Source organism: Seriola lalandi, unplaced genomic scaffold (genome assembly GCF_002814215.2).
Source record: "Seriola lalandi dorsalis isolate HSWRI2012SDOR001 ecotype SW California unplaced genomic scaffold, Sedor1 jcf7180002054927, whole genome shotgun sequence".
NCBI classification, from domain to species: domain Eukaryota; kingdom Metazoa; phylum Chordata; class Actinopteri; order Carangiformes; family Carangidae; genus Seriola; species Seriola lalandi.
In genome coordinates this window covers 136,721-139,925 of record NW_019525479.1, presented here as the reverse complement: position 1 = coordinate 139,925, position 3,205 = coordinate 136,721, and the positions used below count along the sequence as shown (strand labels likewise).

Here is a 3,205-nt window from a genome sequence, read left to right as displayed (position 1 = left end):
TGAGAATACTTGAGACCGAAGTGGAGAAGCTCCAACAAGTAGCTGAAGCTACTGGAGACCCTCGGTGCTCTGAGTCTTTAGCAGGGAAAAAGTCAGCCCTGAACAAGCTGCTGAGCGTATCCGCTCAGGGGGCTCTGGTCAGATCTCGTTTTAGAAACGTAGCAATGATGGATGTCCCATCACACTTTTTCTTTGGCCTAGAAAGGAAGAATGGTCAGAAGCGTTTTATTCACAGCCTGAGGTCTGAAACGGGTCAGGTTCTGACCAACCATGAGGACATCTGTAAACGTGCTGTTGGGTTTTATAAGGAGCTGTTTAAATGTGAGCATCAGGAGGAGCAGGAAGTGTCCAAGGGTTTTTATGAAGGTCTCCCTCAGGTGGAACCTCTAAGTAATAAAGACCTGGAGGCGGCTCTGTCCCTGTCTCTTATACACATCTAGAGACTTTTTAGATATATGCAAATTGTTTGGAATTAGAGCTGGAATCATCTCCATTGATCAAGAAAAAGCTTTTGATCGAGTGGAACATGAGTATTTATGGCTCACTTTGAGCGCTTTTGGTTTTAGCCCTGGCTTTATTAATAAAGTCAGGGTTTTATACGGTGATGTTCAAAGTATTTTAAAAATCAATGGAGGCTTGAGCGCCCCCTTCCAGGTCCAGAGAGGGGTCAGACAGGGCTGTGCCCTCTCTGGCATGTTATATTCTTTAGCAATCGAGCCGTTACTGCACAGACTTAGGTCTGTCCTGCAGGGGGTGAGAGTCCCAGGTTGTGCTGCCCCTTTTAAATTATCTGCTTATGCAGATGATTTAGTCGTCCTGACAAACTGTCAGCAAGACATTGATACACTGAAAATAATTGTCTTGCAATTCAGGTTGATTTCCTCAGCCCGCATAAATTGGCAAAAAAGCGAAGCACTGAGTGTAGGAAGTGCAGATGAGCTAATTTTGCCGGGGGGGATGATCTGGAAGAAGGGGGGGTTAAAATATCTGGGGGTGTTTCTAGGAGACCAAAACACAGTTCTTAAAAACTGGGAAGATATTTTAGAAAAGATTAAAGGTCGATTATCCAGGTGGAAATGGATTGTTTTAAACCTATCTTACAGAGGGAGGATCCTGATTTTAAATAATTTGGTCTCCTCCTCTCTGTGGCACCGCCTGGCAGCCATCGACCCCCCACCGGACCTGCTGTCTAGGATACAGGCCGTCATTGTGGACTTTTTTTGGGATAAACTGCACTGGCTGCCTCAGGGTGTGTTATACTTACCAAAGGACGAAGGAGGGCAGGGCCTGGTTCACCTGGGCAGCAGAGGAGCCACCTTCCGGCTGCAGTTCCTGCAGAGGTTTCTGAGAGGGCCTGTAGACTTGGTGTGGAGGCCACTGGCAGAAACTATTCTGAGAAGGTGCAGCGGCCTGGGACTGGGTAGGACTCTCTTTTTAATGGACTTGAAAGAGCCACATATGAAGGAACTCCCTTGTTTTTATCGTGGACTCTTTAAAGTGTGGAGCTTCTTTAAAAAAGAGAGACCTGACTCTCAGCACTCACTGTTCTGGCTGCTCCAGGAGCCCATTGTCCATGGGACTCGATCTAACAGTGTGTGTCAGCTGGGACCAACGCTAGTCAGGCGTTGCTGTGAGGCAAATGTCCTGACTCTGGGACGAGTGGTGGAGCTCACAGGACCGAGCCTGGAGGACGCAGCTCCTCTGGCCTCTCGGCTGGGGGTGGGATCGGTCCGGACAGTTTCCCTGTTGCTCTCCAGATGGAGAGCTGCTCTTACCAACACAGAGAGGATGTTGTTGACTCAGTATACGAATGGTTCTGTTCGACCTAATGAAAATGACATGTTCCCTCCGTTGAACATCCTCCCAGATTTTAAAAACTGTGTGAGTCCGTTTTTAAACAATAAAACATCCTCTAAGCTGCCATTTTTTAAAGCAAATGGCAAGTTGTTGTACGGGCTGATAGTCAAGTTTTTAAACAAGGAAAAGCTGAGTGGGAGAGCAGACACCCCCTGGAGGGCTCACCTGGGTCTGAGGGGGGGGGCTGGGCCTGAGTGGAGGGCGCTCTATAAACCTCCTCTGACAAAGAGAGCAGCCGACCTGCAGTGGAGGCTGCTGCACGGGATCGTGGCTGTAAACGCCTTTGTCTCAGTGATCAGTCCCACTGTCAGCTCTGACTGTCCCTTCTGCAGCAGTCGTGAAACAGTCTTCCACTGTTTCTCGGACTGCAGCAGACTGCTGCCTCTGTTCTCTCTGCTGGGGAGGCTCTTAAATCTGATGGGGGAAATTTTTAATATTCAAATGTTTGTCTTTGGCTACAGGTTCTCCAGCAAACAAAAAAACAAATGCCAGCTCATAAATTTCCTTTTGGGGACGGCAAAGATGGCCGTCTATATGAGCCGGAAAAACAGGCTGGAGAACCTGGCAGATGATGATGCAGTTTTTATTTTTGTAAAATGCCTGAAAGCGCGTTTAAAGATTGATTTTAATTATTATATGATGATGCAAGATGTAGAGACCTTCTGCAATATATGGAGTTTTAATAATGTACTCTGCTCTGTTGTAGACGACCAACTGATCTATGGAAATGTGTTGATGTGAATCAGATTCTGTGAATCTGTGATTTTGTTATGAACTGGCACATGTTCAATAACTAGATTTTTTTAAATAAAGTACCTTTAAAAATCAAAAAAATCTCTCTCCCTCTCTCTCTCTCCCTCTCTCTCCTCTCTCTCTGTCTCTCTTCCTCTCTCTATAGATGATAATCAGTGTTCAAGCGAAAGCAGGAAAAGGAGCAGGAAGAGGTCAGAGGAGGAGGAGAGTACCTGGGACTCCTACAGCGAGGTACGACTGCACACACGCGCCTGTTCCTGTAGTCAATAAATCATCTTTGTGAGGAGTGTACATGTTATATTTAATCCATTTTGTGTGTGTGTGTGTGTGTGTGTGTGTGTGTGTGTGTGTGTGTGTGTGTGTGTGTGTGGGCAGGAAAAGGCCTCAGGACCGTCGGAGCTGGGTTTGAGACAGAGACCTCGACCAAGGACCATCTTCCAGGCCGGTCTGTCGCCGCACACCAACACCAAACCTCGCAGACAGAACCGCAAACAGGAGCACAGCATGTTACTGGTAAATAAGATAAACACACATACACACACACACACACACACACACACACACACACACACACACACACACACACACACACACA

The 3,205-nt window shown here is 47.0% G+C and overlaps 1 protein-coding gene across 2 annotated transcripts in view; it reads left to right on the top strand.

Annotated features, from left to right (window-relative positions):
• LOC111644235 (DNA (cytosine-5)-methyltransferase 3B-like) overlaps positions 1–3,205 on the top strand; it is a 39,308-nt gene that overhangs the window by 21,546 nt on the left and 14,557 nt on the right. For both annotated transcript variants that reach the window (XM_023393024.2, XM_023393023.2), the window contains exons 4-5: positions 2,756–2,841; positions 2,986–3,123. In XM_023393024.2, the coding sequence (XP_023248792.1) occupies positions 2,756–2,841; positions 2,986–3,123 (224 nt within the window). The remainder of the gene's footprint in view (positions 1–2,755; positions 2,842–2,985; positions 3,124–3,205) is intronic.